The following is a 22,174-nucleotide window of genomic DNA, read 5'->3' as shown; positions in this document are numbered from 1 at the left end:
TCTCTGTCTTGGGCGCTCGCTCTCTCTCTCACACGCTCTCTCTCGCTGTCTCGCGCGCTCTCGCTCTCTCTCATTGGCGCGCTCTCTCTGTCTCGCTCGCGCGCTCTCTCTGTCTGTCTCGCGCGTGCTCTCTCTCTGTCGCTCTCGCTCTCTGTCTCGCGCGCTCTCTATCTCTGTCTTGCGCGCTCTCTATCCCTGTCTTGCGCGCTCTCGCTCTCTCTCTTATTAGCTCGCGCTCTCTGTCTCGCACGCACGCTCTCTGTCTTGCGCGCACTCTCTCTCTCTCTCTGTCTCGACCGCTCGCTCTCTCTCTGTCTCATGCGCTCTCTCGCTCTGTCTCGCGCGTGCTCCCTTGCTGTGTCTCGCGCGCACTCTCTCTGTCTCGCACGCGCTCTCTCTCTCTCTGTGTCGACTGCTTGCTCTCTGTCTCGTGCGCGCGCTCTCTCAGTCTCTCGTGCGCGCGCTCTCTGTCTCTCGTGCGCGCGCTCTCTGTCTCTTGTGCGCGCGCTCTCTCAGTCTCTCGTGCGCGCTCTCTCTCAGTCTCTCGTGCGTGGGCTCTCTCTGTCTCTCGCGCGTGGCCTCTCTCTGTCTCTCGCGCGTGGGCTCTCTCATTCTCTCGCGCGTGGGCTCTCTGTCTCTCGTGCGGGCTCTCTCTGTCTCGCGCGCATGCGCTCTCTCCCTGTCTCGCGCACATGCGCTCTCTCCCTGTCTCGCGCGCGCTCTCTCCCTGTCTCGCGCGCGCTCTCTCCCTGTCACGCGCGCGCTCTCTCCCTGTCTCGCGCGCGCTCTCTCCCTGTCTCGCGCGCGCGCTCTCCCTGTCTCGCGCGCGCGCTCTCCCTGTCTCGCGCGCGCGCTCTCCCTGTCTCGCGCGCGCGCTCTCCCTGTCTCGCGCGCGCGCTCTCCCTGTCTCGCGCGGCGCTCTCCCTGTCTCGCGCGCGCGCTCTCCCTGTCTCGCGCGCGCGCTCTCCCTGTCTCGCGCGCGCGCTCTCCCTGTCTCGCGCGCGCGCTCTCCCTGTCTCGCGCGCGCGCTCTGTCCCGCGCGCCCTCTGTCTCGAGCGCGTTCTCTCTCGCACTCTCTGTCTCTCTCACACTCTCTCTCTCGCGCGCTCTCTCTCTCTCACGCACGCTCGCTCTCTGTCTCGGGCGCGCTCTCTCTGTCTCGCACGCGCTCACTGTCTCGGGCGTGCTCTCGCTCTCTGTCGCTCTCACTCTCTCTGTCTCGCGCGCGCTCACTCTCTCTGTCTCGCGCGCGCTCACTCTCTGTCTCTCTTGCTCTCTATCTCTGTCTTGGGCACTCTCGCTCTCTCTTGTCTCGCGCGTTCTCTCTCACTGTCTCGCGCGCTCTCGCTCTCTCTCTCATTGGCTCGCCCTCTGTCTCGCGCGCTCTCTCTCTCTTTGTCTCGCGCGTGCTCTCGCTCTCTCTGTCTCGCGCGCTCTCTATCTCTGTCTTGCGTGCGTGCTCTCTGTCTCGCGTGCGCTCTCTCTGTCTTGCGCGCTCTCTCTGTCTTGCGCGCTCTCTCTGTCTTGCGCGCTCTCTCTGTCTTGCGCGCTCTCTCTGTCTTGCGCGCTCTCTGTCTTGCGCGCGTTCTCTGTCTCGCGCACGCTCTCTCTAGCTCTCTGTCTCGCGCGCTCTCTTGCTGTCTCGCACGCTCTCGCTCTCTCTTATTAGCTCGCGCTCTGTCTCGCGCGCGTGCTCTCTGTCTCGCGCGCACTCTGTCTTGCGCGCGCTCTCTCTCTGTCTCGCGCGCACTCTTTCTCTATCTCGCACACGCTTGCTCGCTCTCTCTCTCTCGCGCGCTCTCGCTCTGTCGCTCTCACTCTCTGTCTCGCGCGCGCTCACTCTCTCTGTCTTGCACGCTCTCTCTCTCGCTGTCTCGCGTGCTCTCACTCTGTCTTGCGCGCTCTCGCGCTCTCTCTCGTCTCGCGCGCAACTCTCTCTCTGTCTCGCGCGCGCTCTCTCTCTGTCTCTTGCGCAATCTCTCTGTCTCGCGCGCTCTCTCTCTGTCTCTTGCGCACTCTCTCTGTCTCGCATGCTCTCTCTCTCGCATGTGCTCTCTGTCTCGAGCGTGCTCTCTCTGTCTCGCGCGTGCACGCTCTCTCTCGCACGCTCTCTGTCTCTGTCTCGCCCGTGTTCTCTCTCTGTCTCACGCGCTCTCGCTCTGTCGCTCTTGCTCTCTCTGTCTCACGCGCGCTCACTCTCTCTGTCTCGCGCGCTCTCTATCTCTGTCTTGCGCGCTCTCGCTCCCTCTCGTTGTCTTGCGCGCACTCTCTCGCTGTCTCGTGCGCTCACGCTCTCTCTCTCTCATTGTCTCGCGCTCTCTCGCTGCCTCGCATGCGCTCTCTCTGTCTCACGCGCGCGCTCTCTGTCTCGCGCGTTCGCGCTCTCTCTGTCTCGACCGCTCGCTCTCTCTCTCTCTCTGTCTCATGCGCTCTCTCGCTCTGTCTCGCGCGTGCTCCCTTGCTGTGTCTCGCGCGCATTCTCTCTGTCTGTGTGTATCTATCTCTCTCTCTCTCTCTGTGTCTCTGTCTCTCGGTCTCTCTCTCTCTGATTCTGTCTCTTTCTTTCTCTCTGTCTAGCACGCTCTCTCTGTCTGTCTCGGGCGCTCTCTCTCTCTCTCTCTCTCTGTTTGTTTGTCTGTCTGTCTCTTTCTGTCTCTGTCTCACGCGCGCGCTCTCTCTGCCTCGCGCGCGCGCTGTCTCTCTTTCTGTATCGCGCGCGCGCTCTCTGTCTTGTGCGCGCGCTCTCTCTGTCTCTCTCACGCGCTCTCTCTCTGTCTCTCGCGCGTGCTCGCTCTCTCTGTCTCGCGCGCGCGTTCTCTCTCTGTCTCGCGCGCGCGTTCTCTCTGTCTCGCGCGCGTACTCTCTCTCTCTCTGTCTCGCGCGCGCGCTCTCTCTCTCTGTCTCGCGCGCTCTTTCTCTCTGTCTCGCGCGCTCTCTCTCTGTGTCTCGCGTGCGCGCTCTCACTATTTTGCGCGCGCGCTCTCTGTCTCTCGTGCGTCTCTCTCTGTCTCGCGCGTGCGTCTCTCTCTGTCTCGCGCGTGCGTCTCTCTCTGTCTCGCGCGCGCGCTCTCTCTCTGTCTCGCGCACTCTCTGTCTCTCGCGCGCGCGCTCTCTCTGTCTCGCGTGAGCTCTCTCTTTGTTTCACGCGCGCGCTCTCTCTCTGTCTCGCGCACGCTTTCTCTCTCTCTCTCGCGTGCTCTTTCTGTCTCGCGCTCTCTCTCTCGCTCTCTGGCTCACTCTGTGTCTCGCTCTCGCTCTTGCTGTGTCTCGCTGTCTCTGTCTCTGTGTCTCGCTCGCTCTCTCTCTCTCTCTCTCTCTGTCTCTGTGTCTCTTCAACTTTCCATACATATACTGGGGCTGCCATAATGTTAGGGGTTTAGATGGAGAGGGCTTTAAGTTTGTACAAGAAAATTTTCTAATTTAGTATTTGGACATACCTACTAGAAAAGGTGCAAAACCTGACCTACTCTTGGGAAATAAGGCAGGGCAGGTGACTGAGGTGTCAATGGGGGAACACTTTGGGGCCAGTGACCATAATTCTATTAGTTTTAAAATAGTAATGGAAAAGGATAGACCAGGTCTAAAAGTTGAAGTTCTAAATTGAATGAACACCAATTTTGACTGTATTAGGAAAGAACTTTCAAAAGCTGATTGGGGGCAGATATTCGCAGGTAAAGGGACGGCTGGGAAGTGAGAAGCCTTCAGAAATGAGACAATGAGAGTCCAGAAACAGTATGTTCTTCGGTTGAAAGGCAAGGCTGGTAGGTACAGGGAGTGCTGGGTGACTAGAGAAATTGAGGATTTGGTTATGAAAAAGAAGGAAGTTTATGTCAGGTGCAGACAGGAGAGATTGAATGACTCCTTAGAGTATAAAGGCAGTAGCAGTATGCTTAAGAGGGAAATCAGGAAGGCAAAATGGGGCATGAGATAGCTTTGGCAAATAAGGTTAAGGAGAATCCAAAGGGATTTTATTAAGGACAAAAGGGTAACTGGGGAGAGAATAGCGCCCCTCAAAGATTAACGAGGTTGCCTATGTGTGGAGCCGCAGGAGATGGGGAAGATATTAAGTGAGTATTTTGCATCAGTGTTTACTGTGGAGAAGGACATGGAAGATGTAGAATATGGGAAAATAGATAATAACATCTAGAAAAATCTAGAGGAGGAAGTCCTGGATGTTTTGAAGTGGATAAATCCCCAGGACCTGATCAGGTGTACCCAAGAACTCTGTGGGATGCTCGGGAATTGATTACTCCCTTGCTGAGATATTTCTATCATCGGTAGTCACAGGTAAGGTGCCGTGGAGGTTGGCTAACATGATGCCACTATTTAAGAAAGGTGATAAGGAAAGGCCAGGGAGCTATAAACTGCTGAGCCTGACATCAGTGGTGCGCAAATTGTTGGAGGGAATCCTGAGGTACAGATTTACGTGTACTTGGAAAAACAGTGACTGATTAGGGATAGTCAGCATGGTTTTCTGCATGGGAAATCATGTCTCACAAATTTCATTGAGTTTTATTTTGAAGAATTAACAAAGATAATTGAGGGCAGAGCGGTAGACGTGATCTGTAAGGACTTCAGTAAGGCGTTCGACATGGGAGACTGGTTAGCAAGGTGAGATCTCATGGAATACAAGGAGAACTAATCATTTGGATACAGAACTGGCTCGAAGGTAGACAACAGGGGGTGGTGGTGGAGGGTTGCTTTTCAGACTGGAGGCCTGTGACCAGTAGTGTGGCACGATGATCTTTGCTGGGTTCACTGCTTTTCATGATTTGTAGAAATTATTTGGATGTGAACATAGAAGGTAGAGTTGGTAAGTGTGCAGATGATACCAAAATTGGAATTATAGTGGACAGCAAAGAAAATTACGTCAGAAGACAACGGGATCTTGATCAGATGGGCCAATGGGCTGAGGAGTGGCAGATGGAGTTTCATTTAGATAAATGTGAGCTGCTACATTTTTTTTTATTATTGGAGATGTAAGTCAGACCATGACTTGTACACTCAATGGTAAGGATCTGGGGAGTGTTGTGGAACAAAGAGACCTTGGAGTGGAGTTTCATAGTTTCTTGAAAGTAGAGTCACAGGTAGATCGGACAGTAAAGAAGACATTTGGTATGCTTTCCTTTTATTGGTCAGAGCATTGAATATAGGAGTTGGGAGGGAGAAAGTGATTACTGCAGATTCTGGAGATCAGAGTCAAAAAGTGTGTTGCTGGAAAAGCACAGCAGGTCAGGCAGCATCCGAGGAACAGGAGAGTCGACATTTCAAGCATAAGCCCTTCATCGGGAATGTGAGGGCGGTTGGGGGGTGTGGTCCAAGGGTGCTGAGAGATAAATGTAGCTGAGGGAGATGGACTGTTCGACATACCTGATGAGGAGGCAGGCATAACTGGGGCCCATGGCTACCCCTTTGGTCTGAAGGAAGTGGGAGGATTCAAAGGAGAAATTGTTGAGGATGAGTTGGGATGTCATGTTGTGGCTGTACAAGACATTAGTTAGGCCACTTTTGGAATATTGCGTGCAATTCAGATCTCCTTCCTATTGGATGGATGTTGTGAAACTTGAGAGAGTTCAGAAACGTTTTACAAAGGTATTTGTAAGATTTGAGCTATAGGGAGAGGCTGAATAGGCTGGGGATGTTTTCCCTGGAGCGTGGGAGGCTGAGGGGGTGACCTAATAGAGGTTTATAAAATCATGAGGGATAGGGATAGGAAAAACAGACAAGGTCTTTTCCCTGGGGTGGGGGAGTCCAGAAGTAGAGGGCATAGGTTGAGGGAGAGAGGGGCAAGATTTAAAAGGGACCAAAAGAGCAACTTTTTCACACAGAGGGTGGTGCGTGTATGCAATGAGCTGCCAGATGAATTGGTGGAGGCTGGTACGAGGATCGGTGCTGGGTCCACTTCTTTTCGTCATTGATTTGGATGTGAGCATAAGAAGTAGAGGTAGTAAGTTTGCAGATGACACCAAAATTGGAGGTGTAATGGACAGTGAAGAAGGTTGCCTCCGATTACAAAGGGATCTTGACCAGATGGGCCAGTGGGCTGAGAAGTGGCAGATGGAGTTTAATTTAGATAAATGTGAGTTGCTGCATTTTGGGAAAGCAAATCTTGGCAGGACTTATACACTTAATGGTAAGGTCCCAGGGAGTGTTGCTGAACATCTCTATGACTCTGGATTAGTGGTGCTGGAAGAGCACAGCAGTTCAGGCAGCATCCAAGTAGCTTCGAAATCGACGTTTCGGGCAAAAGCCTTTCATCAGGAATAAAGGCAGTGAGCCTGAAGCGTGGAGAGATAAGCTAGAAGGGGGTGGGGGTGCAGAGAAAGTAGCATAGAGTACAATGGGTGAGTGGGGGAGGGGATGAAGGTGATAGGTCAGGGAGGAGAAGGTGGAGTGGATAGGTGGAAAAGAAGATAGGCAGGTAGGACAAGTCCGGACAAGTCATGGGGACAGTTACTGAGCTGGAAGTTTAGAACTAGGGTGAGGTGGGGGAAGGGGAAATGAGGAAACTGTTGAAGTCCACATTGATGCCCTGGGATTGAAGTGTTCCGAGGCGGAAGATGAGGCATTCTTCCTCCAGGCGTCTGGTGGTGAGGGAGCGGCGGTGAAGGAGGCCCAGGACCTCCATGTCCTCGGCAGAGTGGGAGGGGGAGTTGAAATGTTGGGCCACGGGGTGGTGTGGTTGATTGGTGCGGGTGTTCCGGAGATGTTCCCTAAAGTGCTCTGCTAGGAGACGCCCAGTCTCCCCAGTGTAGAGGAGACTGCATTGGGAGCAACGGATACAATAAATGATATTAGTGGATGTGCAAGTAAAACTTTGATAGATGTGGAAGGCTCCTTTAGGGCCTTGGATAGAGGTGAGGGAGGAGGTGTGGGCACAGGTTTTACAGTTCCTGCGGTGGCAGGGGAAATGGCCAGGATTGAAGGGTGGGTTGTTTGGGGGCGTGGACCTGACCAGGTAGTCGCGGAGGGAACAGTCTTTGTGGAAGGTGGAAAGGGGTGGGGAGGGAAATATATCCCTGGTAGTGGGGTCTGTTTGGGGCAGAAATGTCGGCGGATGATTTGGTTTATGCGAAGGTTGGTAGGGTGGAAGGTGAGCACCAGGGGCGTTCTGTCCTTGTTACGGTTGGAGGGGTGGGGTCTGAGGGCGGAGGTGCGGGATGTAGACGAGATGCGTTGGAGGGCATCTTTAACCATGTGGGAAGGGAAATTACGGTCTCTAGAGAAGGAGGCCATCTGGTGTGTTCTGTGATGGAACTGGTCCTCCTGGGAGCAGATCCGGCGGAGGAATTGGGAATACGGGATGGCATTTTTGCAAGCGGTAGGGTGAGAAGAGGTGTAATCCAGGTAGCTGTGGGAGTCGGTGGGTTTGTCCTGTTCAGCTACTTGGATGCTGCCTGAACTGCTGTGCTCTTCCAGCACCACTAATCCAGAATCTGGTTTCCAGCATCTGCAGTCATTGTTTTTATCTCTATGACTCTACATTGTCAGTATAGTTTTCTGCATGGAAAATCATGTTTCATGAATTTGACTGAGTTATAAAGTCATAGAGATGTACAGCATGGAAACAGACCTTTTGGTCCAAGCCATCCATGCCCACCAGATATCCCAACCCAATCTAGTCCCAACTGTTAGCACCTGGCCCATATCCCTCCAAACCCTTCCTATTCATATACCCATCCAAATGCCTTTTAAAAGTTGCAATTATACCAGCCTCTACCACTTCCTCTGGCAGTTCATTCCATACATGTACCACCCTCTGTGTGAAAAAGTTGCCCATTCGGTCTCTTTTATATCTTTCCCCTCTCACCGTAAACCTATGTCCTCTAGTTCTGGACTCCCTGACCTTTGTCTATTTATTCTATCCATACCCCTCATAATTTTGTAAACCTCTATAAGGTCACCCCTCAGCCTCTGATGCTCCAGGGAAAACAGCCCCAGCCTGTTCAGCCACTCCCTATAGCTCAAATCCTCCAACCCTGGCAACATCCTTGTAAATCTTTTCTGAACCCTTTCAAGTTTCACAACATCTTTCCAATAGGAAGGAGACCACAATTGCATGCAATATTCCAAAAGTGGCCTAACCAATGTCCTGTACAGCTGCAACATGACCTCCCAACTCCTGTACTCAATATTCTTGACCAATAAAAGAAAGCATACCAAACACCACCTTCACTATCCTACCTACCTGTGACTCTATTTTCAAGGAACTATGAACCTGCACTCCAAGGTCTCTTTGTTCAGTAACACTCCCTAGGACCTTACCATTAAGTGTATAAGACCTGCTAAGATTTGCTTTCCAAAAATGCAGCGACTCTCATTTATCTGAATTAAACTCCACCTGCCACTTCTCAGCCCATTGGCCCATCTGGTCCAGATCCTGTTGTAATCTGAGGTAACCCTCTTCTCTGTCCACTACACCTCCAATTTTGGTGCCACCTGCAAACTTACTAACTCTACCTCTTATGCTCACATCCAAATCATTTATGTAAATGACAAAAAGTAGATCCTTGTGGCACTCCACTGGTCACATGCCTCCAGTCTGAAAAACAACCCTCCGTCACCACCCTCTGTCTTCTATCTTTTGAGCCAGTTCTGTATCCAAATAGCTAGTTCTCCCTGTATTCCGTGAGATCTAACCTTGCTAACCAGTCTTTCATGGGGAACCTTGTCGAACGCCTTACTGAAGTCCATATAGATCACATTTACCACTCTGCCCTCATCAATTCACTTTGTTACTTCATCAAAAAACTCAATCAAGTTTGTGAGACCTGATTTCCCACACACAAAGCCATGTTGACTATCCCTAATCAGTCCTTGCTTTTCCAAATACATGTACATCCTGTCCTTCAGGATTCCCTCCAACAATTTGCCCACCACGAACATCAGGCTCACTGGTCTATAGTTCCCTGGCTTGTCCTTACCACCCTTCTTAAACAGTGGCACCACATTTGCCAACCTCCAGTCTTCCGGCACCTCCCCTGTGACTAGTGATGATACAAATATCTCAGCAAGAGGCCCAGCAATCACTTCTCCAGCTTCCCACAGAGTTCTCGGGTACACCTGATCAGGTCCTGGGGATTTATCCACCTTTACCCATTTCAAGACATCCAGCACTTCCTCCTCTGTAATATGGGCATTTTGCAAGGTGTCACCATCTATTTTCCTACGTTCTATTTCTTCCATATCCTTTTCCACAATAAATACTGATGCAAAATACTCGTTTAATATCTTCCCCCATTTTCTGCGGCTCCACACAAAGGCCGCCTTGCCGATCTTTGAGGGACCCTATTCTCTCCCTTGTTACCCTTTTGACCTTTAATGTGTTTGTAAAAACCGTTTGGATTTTCCTTTAATTCTATTTGCCAAAGCTATTTCATGTCCCGTTTTTGCTCTCCTGATTTCCCTTTTAAGTATACTCCTATGCCTTTATACTCTTCTAAGGGTTCACTCGATCTATCCTGTCTATACCTTTACATATGCTTCCTTTTTCTTAACCAAACCCTTAATTTCTTTAGTCATCCAGCATTCCCTATAGCTACCAGCCTTTCCTTTTACCCTAACAAGAACATACTTTCTCTGGATTCTCGTTATCTCTTTTCTGAAGGCTTCGCATTTTCCAGCCGTCCCTTGCGAACATCTGCCCCCAATCAACTTTTGAAAGTTCTTGCCTAATACCGTCAAAATTGGCCTTTCTCCAATTTAGAACTTCAACTTTTAGATCTGGTCTATTCTTTTCCATTGCTATTTTAAATCTAATAGAATTATGGTCGCTGGCGCCAAAGTGTTCCCCCACTGACCCCTCAGTGACCCGCCCTGCCTTATTTCCTCAGAGTAGGTGAAGTTTTGCACCTTCTCTGATAGGTACATCCACATACTGAATCAGAAAATTTTCTTGTACCCACTTAACAAATTCCTCTCCATCTAAACCTTTAATACTATGGCAATCCCAGTCTATATTTGGAATGTTAAAATCCCCTACCATAACCACCCTATTATTATTACAGATAGCTGAGATCTCCTTACAAGTATGTTTCTCAATTTCCCTTTGACTATTAGGGTGTCTCTACACAATCCCAATGAAGTGATCATCCCTAATTTCTCAGTTCTACCCAACTTCCCTGGATGTAGTTCCAGGAATATCCTCCCTCAACACAGCTGTAATGCTATCCTTTATCAAAAATGCCACTGCCCCCCCTTTCTATCCTTACTGTCGCATTTGTATTCTGGAACATTAAGCTGCCAGACCTGCCCATCCCTGAGCCATGTTTCTGTAATTGCTGTGATATCCCAGACCCTGAGTTCACCTGTCTTCCCTGTTAGTCCTACCTTGTCCCTGCCTGCCCTAACTTGTTTGTTTGTTTGACTCCCTTCTGTTCTCAGTTGTACCAGTCTGAGATTGATCTCTTTCCTCACTATCTCCCTGAGTCCCATCCCCACCTTACTAGTTTAAATCCTCCCGAGCAGCTCCAGCAAACCTCCCTGCCAGTATATTAGTCCCCTTCCAATTTAGGTGCAATTTGTCCTTCTTGTACAGGTCATTTCTGCCCCAAAAGAGATTCCATTGATCCAAAAATGTGAATCCTTCTCCCATACACCAACTCCTCAGCCATTCATTCATCTGCTCTATCGTCCTATTCCTGCCCTCACTAGCTCGTAGCACCGGGAGTAATCCAGATATTACTACTCTCAAGGACCTTTTTAAATACCTGCCTAACTCCCTGTAATCTCCCATCAGAATCTCAACCTTTTCCCTTCCTACATTGTTGGCTCCAATGTGGACAATGACCACTTGTTGGCCCCTCTTCCCCCTTGAGAACATTCTGCCCCCTTTCTCAGACATCTTTGATCTTAGCACCAGGGAAGCAACACACGATTCTGATTTTTTGATGCTGGCTACAGAAATGTCTGTCTGTATCTCGGACTAGAGAATCTCCTAACACAATTGATCTCTTGGAACCCAACATACCCCTTGTTGCATTAGAGCCAGTCTCAATACCAGAAATTTGGCTGTTCATGCTACATTCCCCTGAGAATCCATCACCCCCTACATTTTCCAAATCCGCATACTTGTTTGAAATGGGTATAGCCACAAAAGACCCCTGCACTCGCTGACTACTTCTCTTACCTTTCCTGGAGTTACCCCATTTTTGTGACTGTATCTGTTATTTTATTTGAAGAAATAACAGCCATTGATGAAAGCCAAGCAGTAGACATGATATATATGAGCTTCAGTGAGGCATTTGACAAGGTTCTTCATGGTAAACTGGTTAGATCACAAAGACTATTGGGAGAACTAGCTACTTGGATACAGAACTGGTTCAGAGGGTGGTGATGGAGGATAGCTTTACAGATTGGAGGCATGTGACCAGTGGAGTGCCACAATGGTTGGTGCTGGATCCACTGCTTTTTTCATTTACATAAATCATTTGGATGTGAACATAGGAGGTATGTTTAGTAAGTTTGTTGATGACATCAAAATTGAAGGTGTAGTGGACAGCGAAGAAAGTTACCTCAGAATACAACGGGATCTTGATCAGATGGGCCAATGGGCTGAGGAGTGACCAATGGAGTTTAATTTAAATAAATGTGATAAAGGCGAGTCAGAGTAGAATTTATACACTTAATGGTAAGGTCCTGGGGAGTGTTGCTGAACAAAGAGACCTTGGAGTGCAGGTTCATAGTTCCTTGAAAGTAGAGTTGCAGGTCGATAGGATAGTAAAGAAGGCGTATGATATGCTTTCCTTTATTGGTCAAAGCATTGACTATAGGAGTTGGAAGGTCATGTTGCGTCTGTGCAGGACTTTGGTTAGGCCACTACTGGAGTACTGCAATTCTGGTCTCCCTGCTATAAGAAGAATTTTGTGAAACTTGAAAGGGTTAAAGAAAATATTTACAAGGATGTTGTCTGGGTTGGAAGGTTTGAGCTGCCCAATGCTTGCACCGTGTTCAATACCATTCACAACTCCTCGGATCCTGATGCAGCCCTTGTCCATATCAAGCTAGACTTGAACCATGTTCAGGCTTCAGCTCATAAATGGTTGGAAATATTTGTGCCATGCCAAGTGTCAGGCAATGACCATCACCAGTGAGAGGTCATCTAACCATTTCCCCTTGACATTCAATGGCATTGATGTCGTTGAGTTGTCACATAGGGATGTAAATATTGATTTTTTTAAAAAAGATTTTTTAATGGTTAATTCTTTAAACATTAACAGGCAAATTTACTAAAAGCAAAATACTGATTTTGAGTCTATCTGTTCTGTAGTTTAAATTTAAAGATGAAAAGGAGCAATGGGTATATCTACAGGAACAATTGCATCAATGTCATATATAAGATCCTCAAAAACATTGGCTTTTATTTTGCAAAGGTCTTAGCACTCCTGACATTTTCTAACTTTTCTTTACATTATGTCCCAGAATTGTCCAACAACATAATGTGATCTGAAAAAAAAAACAAAAATCATGTAAATGCTGCATTTCAACTCCAATACCAGTTTTTGTTTTTAAAAATAAACATGTTTACATGCAATGCTGTCAGTCTTCAGATGTTTAGCAGTAAGGCCAGTGCTGGGCAATAGCTGTTCTGCAGGCACAGATAATGCTGAAATGCACAGGCAACTCTGCCAGTTTTAAAATCTAAGGAAAATACTGTGCATTCATCTTTCACCACTGCAATGGACTGCATTCCAGTGTTTGGCAAGGATCCCTAAGTACTCTGTGAATTTATTTTCCACTGTCCTCACCTAAAAGTTTTACTATAAGCTCTCTCTCTCTCTTTCATGCATTGTATTCATCATTGTGCGTTTTGGCATATTTGGTTAAGCTTCTTAGGTTTTCTATTTTCTGCCATCACAATTGCAGAAAGTTTAATTTAGCAATGAACTGGACAGCAGACCAAAGAAACCATATGTATTTGACATGGATCCAACAAAGAGACGATAAGTACAGATTTAGCAGAATCGTTGTGATTTAATGCAAAGCTCGAGAGAGAGAGTATTGAACAGCATCCTGGAAATCAGTGACTTTTCCGTGTTGGAAAGGGGTTTTGATTCTGAGAAGAGTTTGAAGAAGCAAATGAATTTGATAAAAATTTGAAACTGAAACTGACTTTGGCAGAAATGTCAGTTGCAGTGCATTTTAAAGTGGAAAGAAATGCTAAGATGTCCTTTAATTAGTTGCCATTGCTCAACATGCAGTTGAAGTGTTCGGGCATCAGATTGCTTTCAGATAGGTCTAACAAAACACAGTTGTTTTGGCCTGTCTACTCATTGAGTCTTTTATACATATACCAAATTCCAATTAACTTTACAAGACTGAATTGGTTGATGATGATCAACCTGAAGCTGTTTTTGTTTTCCTTCAAATGCTTATGTCGCCAATGTGCTGTGATGGAAGTATGCAACTACTCTGGAGTTACAGTGATATGTTCCACACTACATGAAGAAAAGTTGTCACTAATTGACAGCTTCCCATATAACATCCATCACTGTGTGTTAGCAAGTTCATTATTGTGTCTGCACACCAAGATATGACCTGCCAGACCCCATGTTTTTATCATGGTGTTTAACTTTTCAGCTAGGTTTTTATTTTGCTGTATATTTTTCTACCATACTTCCAGTAACTAGAACTAAAACTCCCAGTCAACAGTGGGTACTGCAGATGCTGGAGATTAGAGTCAAGATTAGAGTAGAGCTTGAAAAACACAGCAGGTCAAGCAGCGTCCGAGGAGCAGGAAAATTGACATTTCGGGCCATAGCCCTTCATCAGGCTAGTCTTGACTAAAATTCCCAGTTCTCACTAATGTCAAGCAAGAGTAATGTGGTTAATGCTGTTCAGCAATTGTTGGTGAAAATTACTATGATGGTATGTTCCCATTTTTTTGCACGAAGATTTCACTCCGTCTATGTAATATTTCTCCAGATCTGAGTTCGGAGAACAAAGAGTTTGAAGACTAATTAATAAAAGACAAATCCAAATAATGTTTAAAAAATGATGGGGAACACCAAATCTGTTAAGAAGGAGAAACTTAAGGAAATCAGTATTGGTAGGGAAATGATTTTGGGGAAATTGATGGGATTAAAGGCTAGTAAAGGCCTAAGGGCCTGACTATCTACATCCCAGAGTATTTAAGAAAATAGCACTAGAAATAATAGAAGCATTGGTGGTCATCTTTTCAAGATTGTACAGAGTTCATGTGGATGCAAGGTAGGTAATGTAACAGCATTCATTTAATAAATGACATAGAGTGAGCACAGGGAATTACCAACCGATTTGGTGGTATTGGTAATGGGGTGAAAATGTTAGAGTCCATTATACAATATTTATTGGCAGATCACTTTGTAAACAGACATGATTGGACAGAGCCAGCATGGTTTACAAAAGGAAATTGTTTGACAACTCTACTAGAATTCTTCAAGGTGTGACTAGTAGAGTCGATGAGGGGGAGCTAGTGCCTGTGCTTAACTTGAATTTCAGAAGGCTTTTAAGGTCCCATAAGAGAGACTGACATGTAAAATTAAAGTGCATGGGATTGAGAAGAATGTGCTGACAGGAATCATGAAATTGGTTCCAAGTTTTCAGAGGGCACAAACCTGGGGGGGGGGATGAGCTGTGAGGAGGATGCAGAGATACTTCAGTGTGATTTGGATAAGTTGAATGAGTGGACAGCACAGCACAGCAGATGAAATTTCATGTGAATAAATGTGAGGTTATCCATTTTGTAGTGTACAAAGGACATCCTGTTCTAACTTACTGCTGAAAGTGAACATGCAGGTGCAGCAAGCAGTGAAGAAAGTAATGATATGTTAGCTTTCACAGCAACAGGATTAGAGTACAGGAATAGGGATGTCTTACCACAATTGTGTTGGTTCCTACCTGAAGTATTGTATGCAGTTTCAGCCTCCTTACCAGAGAATAGATGTTTTGGCTATGGAGGGTGTGCACCGAAGGTTTACCAGATTGACTGTTGAATGGCAGGACTCATGTACAAAGAGAGACTGGTTTGGTTAAGACTATATTCTCTGGAATTGTGAAGAATGAGAAGGATCCTATAGAAACTTATTGTATTGTACCAGGACTAGGCAGCAGAACTGCAGAAAGGAAGTTCCAATGACTGGGAAGTCCAGAACCAAGGGTCACAGTTGATGAATATGGATTAATCTATTTAGGACTGAGGTGAGGAGAAACATCTTTCAACCAGGAAGTGGTGAGCCTGTGGAATTCTGAGCCTCAGAAAGTGATTGAGGCCAAAACATCAAATATTTTTAAGGAGTTAGATGTAGTTTTTAGTGCTAAAGGGGTCAAAGGGAGAAAGCAGGCAAAGGGTACTGATTTGGATGATGAATCATGGTCACATTGAATTGTAGACCAGGCTTGAAGGGCTGAATGGCCTACTGTTCCTATTTTCTGTGTTACTGTTTGTCTTACAGGGACATGGCTTCTCTGGTTCTACCAAGCTCATCAATGTGTATAAAAACGTGCCTCAGCAATAAGCGCAGGAAGAATATTTAGAATTTATAACAGTTAGGTTTGCACTTGTAATAAGGAAGACATATAAGGCTGTCTGCCAAGTGCTGGAAAATAGAATTAGAATAGTCTGGTGCTTTTTTTTTGACTGGTGCAGACTTGAGGGCAAAAGGGACCTCTTTAAATGCAAGAAAATTTGAAGAAATGAACTGATATTGTCCAGTTATCCAAGGAGAATTTGTCTGGGGAGAGAGAAAATGGCCATTTTTGACATGATACAGCCAGACCTGCAGCTGATGCACTTCAATCTTTCTCTGATGATTTGATGATTGCGTAGTACTCAAAATTTGGAGAGATTGGGAGGTGGGAAGTAATTTGTTGGGAGAGTGAGACAGCAGTAAAGAAGGACCTGAGAGTATTGGAACATTTGAGAGTGGACTTCTCATTATTGGATGGGATTGGCAATAGGATTGGATGAGGAGGAAATACAAGAAGCATAAAGTTTTTGGAAAGGCACTGAAGTGACCAGAGACTGCAAATCTACATGTGGAACTAGACAGTTTTAGATTAGATTACTTGCAGTGTGGAAACAGGCCCTTCGGCCCAACAAGTCCACACCGACCCGCCGAAGCACAACCCACCCAGACCCATTCCCCTACATTTACCTAACACTATGGACAATTTAGAATGGCCAGTTGACCTAACCTGCACATTATTGGACTGTGGGAGGAAACCAGAGCACCCGGAGGAAACCCACGCAGACACAGGGAGAATGTGCAAACTCCACACAGTCAGTCACCTGAGGCGGGAATTGAACCCGGGTCTCTGGCTCTGTGAGGCAGCAGTGCTAACCACTGAGCCACTGGAAGACATTCTTCATGTTGCATTTTGATAGAAATTGCTAAATGTAGTCCCAGAAGTTACCGCAATTATTGTGATGCATAATCAGAAGTCCAGACCAATAATGTGGGATCATGATGGTGAGTACATCTGAAATTTCACCAAATTCTCCAATAAATGGCCTCACAATAAAAAAAGCTCACTGGTTTATGATTCAGCACAATATGTAGTCTGTGTCAGTTGAAGAAAAAGATATATTAACATGTTTAATTGAAGTAGTGAAATATCTTGAGGACAGATGAAGCAAGAGAAAGAGATACTGCTGATGGAATTAACTATTGAATGACATCATGTACCAAACACTACGGCAGTCCAATACAAGCCCCAAGGATGGTCTACTATGCACTAACAGCAACTCTACACAATCCAAGGTATGGTAAGTTATAGGGTTAAAGAGCAGGATGTTTCAGGAGGGAACTACCAAGATATGGAACCTTGTGTCAAAATTGGGAGAGAAACAGGCCAATATTTTCTGTAAAGTACAATTCAGTGAGTACTACAATGTCCCAGGCATGACCATTACTGTCCCTGGGTATGTCCTGTCTCACCGGCAGGACCGATCCAGCAGAACAGCCCAGTAACATACAGTTGGGATGGAGTTGGTTTGGGAGTCGTCAACTTTCACCTTGGCCCTTAGGATTTCTTATGACATCAGGGTAAACATGGGCAAGGAAACCTCCTGGTGATTACCAATGACTACTCTCTCAGCTGCTGAATCACTACTCCTTCATGTTGAATATCAATTCATTGAGGATGGTGATGCACAGAGTGCACTTTTAGGGAACTTAAATGGTCAAGCTGGCCAAGTTCTAAAGGGCATACCTGCCAGACCAGGTTTACACAAGTGGTGAGAGAAAATATACTTGACTTCATCCTCACCTACTTGATTTCTTCCTATTTGTCGCAAGAGAGGACTGACACATCCATCCATTGGTGGTAACCACCACACAGACAATTTTGGAGTCTCAAGTCCCATTCTCACATAGAGGGAATCCTCGGTCTTGTTGTGTAGCACCAGCATTGTGCTAAATGGGACAGACTTTGAATGAACTTCAAAACTAGACACCCATGAGGCTCTGTGGGTCATCAGTAGCCAGAACAATATTCCACAACAATTTGATACTTCATGACCTGGCATAGTATCTCACTTTACCGTGATCATCAAACTGTAAGATCACTTCTGCGTGCAGGATGACCTGCCATGAGCAGCTACAGGCACAACTTTAGATCAAAATGTCAACCTATTGAAGTCACACATTGCCTTGCATGTCAAGTAGCTGATGTCGCATGCAATTGACAGGGCTAAATGATTCTACAATCAACAGATCAGATCTAACTTCTGAAGTTCTGCACATCCGGTTGAAAATGGTCTGTTAAACAACTAATCGGAGGTGCAGGCTCCACAAATATCTCCATCCTTAATGGGAGAGCTCAGCGTTTTAGTGCCAAAGATGAGGCTGAAGTATTTGCATTCCTCTTCAAGCAGAAGTGCCAAGTAGATTATTTTCTGCTTCCTCCTGAGGTTGACAGCATCATAGATACCAGGCTTCAGCCAATTCGATTAACTCCACATGATATCAAGAAATAGCTGAAGACACAGAAAACTGCAAAGGCTATGGGCCCTGACAGCATTTGGCAATATTCTTGAAGATTTGTGCTTCAGAATTAACTGTGTCCTTAGTAAAGCTATTCCAGATCAGGAACAACCCTGACATCTAGCCGCCAATGTGGAAAATAGTGCACATCCTCCCTATGCATTGAGAAACTGGGCAAATCCAATCTAGCCAAACTAATCGTTGACCTTTGATGATTAGTGGCATTCCCATTGTTAAATCTCTCTTTATCACTATCCAGGCATTCCATTGACCAGAAACTGAACTGAAGTAGCCACATGAATAATGTAACTGTAAAGGCAAGTAAAGAGTTGAAGAATCGTCCAGTAAGTAACTCGCCTTCTGTCTTCCCAACGCCTATCCACTATCTGCAAGGCATAAATCCAGCTTATGCCAGAATACACTCTGCTTGCCAAGATGAGCGCAGCCCCACTAATACACAAGGTATTTGAAACCATCCAGGGAAAAGCAGCCACTTGATTAGATGTTAGCCTTCCACCTTCAACATTTATAGCCTTCACCGATGCACTATGACACCAGTGTGTATCATCTACAAGGTGCACTGCAGTAACTCACTAAGGCTCCTCTCACAGTTTCCAGACCTGTGACCTATATGCCTAGTTGGACAAAAGCAGCAGATACAAGGGAACACCACCATTTACAAGCTGATTTCCACACCACACACCATCCTGACTTGGAACTATATTGCCATTCCTCCAGTGTTGCTGGGTCACAATCCTGGAACACTTTTTTCCAAGAACACTGGATATCCATACTTTCCAAGGACTACAGTTCGTGAAGGTAAATCACCGCCATAGTCTCCAGGGTAATTAGGAGTGGGTATTAATTACTACCCTAACTAGGAGACCCTCATTCCATAAACAAATTAAATGAATTTGCACCAAACCTTTTTCAAAAGTTTAATGAGGTTTCATCCAGCACTAGCCTAAGCTGTGGAAATGGTCATGGAATACTTTGTGCAGTCAGTACTTGAAGTCTTTCTCATCTAACATCAGGAATCTTGTACTACAGTTGAAAGAACTATCCCAGAGAATTGTCAAATGACAGCATAGCAAAGTCATACTTGTCATATCATACCAAAAAAAAGTGAGGACTACAGATGCTGGAGATCACAGTCAAGAGTATGGTGCTGGAAAAGCACAGCAGGTCAGGCAGCATCTGAGGAGCAGAAGAATCGACATTTCGCGCATAAGCCCTGGCCAATGCCCGAGTCTCCTCCTTCACTTTTGTTGGGTATGTCATATCATTCGAGCAGAACAGAATCATCTGTGTGTTAAAGTAGTGTATATTCCAGTAGAAGTGAGCTCTCGGAATTCTTAATGACGCTGAACTACATGAAGTGTCAAGGTATCAAATCAAATGTGGGGAAGGATAGCTGATTACCAGCTACTGACCTGCCTCAGATGTTCCAATCTTCTGTGTGTGTATCACTTGAAAGAAATAAGGACGGTGGCAAGGGCACAGAGTGTAATATTAGTGGGGGAATTCACTTTTCATCAAAAGTGGCTCAGTGCTAAGTTGACTGAGTCAGAGACAAATATGTGCTAGACTTGGCTTGTGACATGTGGTTACACAAACTAACACAAGAGGAGTTACCACTTGTAGGAGCTGCATCTGTCCATGACACTTTGCAGAGATGAGCCCTGACTCTGGATGAGGGATTCCAGATGATTGTTTGTTTCATTCTGTACTATTCCTAACCCAGAGGTTCAGTTTTCCAATCTCACTGCAGCAAGATATATAGCTAACACAGTACAAATTGGTAATCAGTTGAGAGTCTGAATAACTCATTACAAAATGGGGCATTTCAATCGACAAATGCAGTGAGCCACTGTCCACTTTAATTACAGAAGATTTTCATAATATAGTGAGCTCACTTGTAAGAATATTGCAGATAGCCTCCATTATTCATTACCTGCTCTCTGTGTGTGCAGCTCCATTTTTGTTTATTTGCTTTCCTTATGCAGTGGGAGGTAATCGTTCTAATGTAGTGTTTCTCCTCTATGGCCTGTTCTTTTCATGCTTTAACTGTACTGGCTATGTATTGGAATTTCTTCCTCATGGATACTCTAAAGTATTGCCTCCTTCACTTGAAATAAATCTTTCTTATATCTGAAGATTTCTATGTTAAAACTAAGTTGCTTAGATATTGGCTCCTTTATCTCCCTGGCCGAGCCATCGTTGCTGAATGTTGTGAACTTGCCTGTATGGAGTACTTCGTAACACAAATTGACATTAACCCTGTGAATATATCTTTATTACGAATCGAACGAGGATGGCGATTAATCGAGGCTTCTCTCTCTCTCTCTCTCTCTCTCTCTCTCTCTCTCTCCCCTTGCAGTGAGGACTGCATTGTTTGCTCACCACACCCTGCTAGATTTTTTTCTCTTGCATCTCAAGACTGTGTCTGGCTGCAGTCGGATGTGGCACGCAGCCATAAACCATTACAGGCATTTTACGGAGCTATACTGAGCTGACTCTCTCACTGCTGCAGCTGGTATGGCGTTTTATTTTGTTGTGACCTGACATTTTCAAAACGATAACCAATCTAAAAGGAGGCTGAAAGTGACTGGTGCCACCCAGCTGAATATGCGAACACAGATTCTGAGCATGCAGCCAGCGAAGCAGCGTTCCTTTTAAAACCTCCTACTGTACATATCTCTAGTGCAGCAAAGGCAAACACATCAGGCTGAGGCATTTTTCTGTGCAGTGGGCATAGCAATGAACGTCTGCCAGAATGGATCAATATGAGACAGCCCTTCTCATTGGCCAGCCGCCCAGGCTCTCAGTGCAACGCAGGTCCCAATTGGCTCTCCTCCTTACCATGTGCAGCTTTATGAAGGGAAATGGCCCTTTTTTTTAATCTCCAATGGCTGACTGCAAAATGCTGCACTGTTAGTGTCTGAACGTTTTATGGCATGTTGGTAGGACTGTCATGAAAATCAAGGTTATGAAGGAGAGCTTGTATATTTTTAGTCTGTTTTCCCTGACATCTTCTTTCTTTCCCCACAGGTTGCTGAAAAGTGCCTTTTCTGAAGATTCTGCTGCTTGGATTTCTGTCTCTGGCTTTTTTTTCTTTTTGGCTTTGCTTAAAGCAGCTCTTGGAGACGACAAATCATCTATCCTTTTCGTTTCGCCGAACGCCTATTTTTTTTCTCCTGGTCTTTTTCACGTCTAACAGCAAGTATTTTACCCCACTGTTTTTTTTTCTCTTCACTCCATCTTCATCTTCCGTCGTCTCACGATCAGTTAATGCGCGGTCTTGGGAATAGGAGAAAGACAGAGATCTTCACCTCCTTCTCCCCAAGAGAAGTGAAGCTTAACTATAAAGCGAAGCACCGACAGCAACATATGCTACGAGAGAATTAATCAAAACCATTTACTGGAGAGCACGGAATTCCATTGACAGGCTGCTGTTACCTTCAAATAACTTCTTCACTTGGCACAAAAAGTGATATTTTTCTGCCAACGCACATCTAAAGGGGCTAACCCGTTAATCGATGCCCACCCATTTGTGTGATGAATTATTTTTAATTTAAGATTTGGCTCTTTGACTGATGTCATGTTTCTGCACAACGATCTGACTAACTGAAAACCTAAGTGCTGAGAAGAAAAAAAGTATATTTTTTAACCAAAGGAACGACTTTATTTGTTAAGTTATAATTTTAACTTACTTTTATACACTTTTTTCTAAAACTGTTACTGTTGTGGGGGTGGGACAGAGAAAAAAAATAAAGTGAGGGGGATTTCGTTACCCACATATCCTTTCAGTTTCCTAATATGGCTGTGAATGTTTCAATGATCCGTGACACAAAATGGCTGACTTTGGAAGTGTGTCGAGAATTCCAGAGAGGGACTTGTTCCCGGTCCGACGCGGAATGCAAGTTTGCCCATCCTTCACGAAGTTGCCATGTTGAAAACGGTCGTGTCATTGCCTGCTTCGATTCACTGAAGGTAAGAACCTGATTGTTTATATTTTTAATAATTTGTTAATTTCATTTTTATTACAGACATCATGCTTGTGGATTTTAAATGTTTAAAACTGTTTTTGATTTTGAAAAGGTGAAGTGTTGCTAAAGGTAGTTTTGGGAGTCTGGCTCCTAATATTGCATTATGTGGCTTCCCTTCCTCAATACTTACCAAATACAGTGGGAGAAGGAAAGGTGGGGCTT

The 22,174-nt window shown here is 45.8% G+C and overlaps 1 protein-coding gene across 14 annotated transcripts in view; it reads left to right on the top strand.

The window, feature by feature from the left end:
- LOC140495763 (muscleblind-like protein 3) overlaps positions 1 to 22,174 on the top strand; it is a 287,745-nt gene that overhangs the window by 137,324 nt on the left and 128,247 nt on the right. For 12 of the 14 annotated variants that reach the window (XR_011964093.1, XM_072594844.1, XM_072594846.1 and 9 more), the window contains exon 2: positions 21,015 to 21,956. Coding sequence is in view for 13 of the 14 variants with exons in the window: in XM_072594844.1 (XP_072450945.1) it covers positions 21,783 to 21,956 (174 nt within the window). In the remaining variant the exon portion in view is untranslated. The other 2 variants (XM_072594843.1, XM_072594842.1) reach the window with 2 other exon arrangements.

Source organism: Chiloscyllium punctatum, chromosome 25, assembly GCF_047496795.1.
Source record: "Chiloscyllium punctatum isolate Juve2018m chromosome 25, sChiPun1.3, whole genome shotgun sequence".
In the NCBI taxonomy this organism is placed as follows: Eukaryota; Metazoa; Chordata; class Chondrichthyes; order Orectolobiformes; family Hemiscylliidae; genus Chiloscyllium; species Chiloscyllium punctatum.
The sequence above is the reverse complement of the archived record's forward strand: the minus strand, read 5'-3'. Positions and strand labels throughout refer to the sequence as shown.